This window comes from Helobdella robusta (genome assembly GCF_000326865.2).
Source record: "Helobdella robusta unplaced genomic scaffold HELROscaffold_53, whole genome shotgun sequence".
Lineage (NCBI taxonomy): Eukaryota > Metazoa > Annelida > Clitellata > Rhynchobdellida > Glossiphoniidae > Helobdella > Helobdella robusta.
In genome coordinates, this window is record NW_008705278.1 from 966,780 (window position 1) to 968,474 (window position 1,695).

At 30.9% G+C, this 1,695-nt stretch overlaps 1 protein-coding gene across 1 annotated transcript in view; it reads right to left on the reverse strand.

Moving 5' to 3' along the window:
- Positions 1-433: 433 nt before the first annotated feature.
- HELRODRAFT_179333 (hypothetical protein) overlaps positions 434-1,695 on the reverse strand; it is a gene marked incomplete at both ends in the record, with an annotated part of 5,820 nt that continues 4,558 nt past the window's right edge. The window contains one exon of the mRNA XM_009028173.1: positions 434-588. Within this exon, the coding sequence (XP_009026421.1) occupies positions 434-588 (155 nt within the window). The remainder of the gene's footprint in view (positions 589-1,695) is intronic.

The following is a 1,695-nucleotide window of genomic DNA, read 5'->3' on the forward strand; positions in this document are numbered from 1 at the left end:
AATCATCAGTTGGTCGTTGAAATTGAACGAATCACATTCGAAATCTCCCAAAGCCATGCAGCGGGCTATGCACTTATGTCAATTGATTACACTCAGACTCTAACCTGCCTATAAGCAATTGATTGTAGCTCAACTTACTTATATTAAATTAACTCACCTAATAACTTAATATCTTTAAGAGTTAGAAAAAGGAAAGAAGATAAGACAAAACAAAATGAAACAACGTTGATGAGTTATGCATGTCATGTACCTATGTGTGTGATTTGTATGATTGTTATATAATCATATTAAAAAGTGTTAGTAAAAACAAAACTTCAACAAAAAATAAGCCAAGAATTGAAACAGCAAGGAAAAAAATTTATTTTGTATTTCTAAAATCATTCATAAATTCAACAGCAAACACATTCACATATAAATCAAGACAATTAACACATCAGAAACACAGTATACCACATTCAACACTCAGTACACTAAAACTTATCTTTTCAATCTTGGCCAATGTAGATGACTTCAATGGTAGAGCCCATCCTAGGCCTTCTGATACGGTGCACTGAGCTCTGATTAAATGAAGCAGAAGTATTAATAGGACTAGAAACAGTAGTGGCAAAAGTAATGTTATAATAATTAAATTCTACAATTAAATAATAATTAAATTCTACAATTAGTCACAGTTGATAAATATATTGTTAACAATTACGTTTTATCATAAAACTTTTAATAAAAGTTTTATAATAAAACGTAATTGTTAGCAAATGTCTTTTATGTTAACTCTCCATTAAAGTCATTAAATTAAACTAGAAGAAAAAGAGAGGAAAGCAGATATGAAAAAGGATCCATATTCATTTTTTTTATAATCATAATGGGCTTTGCACATCTCAAAATAATTAACATCTTTTTAGGAATCTGCTGCTGAGTGTCTCATTCTTAATCTTCCATTTATAAATCATATATAATTGGAAAAAAACATCAAATCAAGTCGCAATGACTAAGTACTTAATAATTAAATACTTAGTCATTGCGACTTGATTTGATGTTAAATTTTAATATAAGTTTGACAAAATGGCGACGAACACTCATGGCGCACTTCAAAACCCCTAAACTGCCAATTAAAATCGGCAAATTTTCATTCACAAACTTTAGCAAATCCTCAAAGATCAAATTGTAATAAATTTCATAGCATATTTAAATGAAAAAATCATCAAATACCAGATTCTTTTCGAGAAAAGCAACCGCGGCAAAGGCAGACGACAAGTGGCAAGCGAAAAGACGAACCGGCGCACCTCCCCCGAAATTACAACCAGCGGAACTGAAAAGACGCGCCTGAGCTGCTCCTTATATAGTGCAACGCTCAGACGCTATAGATAGGCCTACGAGCATGCGCCGACTCCAAGCGTGCAAAAAAAAGAATTCTTTTTTTATTTACTCAAGCGCTTTTTAACCGTTAAAAAGACTCATTCGAATTTGAAAATGACGATTTTTTGACAAAGTATTATGTACAAAAATTGTACATATATGTGTGTATTTTTGTATATTTTTGTCATTATACTTCAACCTTGATAGAAAAGTTGGCCTTTAGATAAAATACTAATTTTTATATATTTTTTATTAATTTTCATATATTTTTTCTATGCTTTAATAAAATAAATTCAATGGATTAATTCTCCATCGGCCTTATTTCGTCTAGCACTCTGGCTG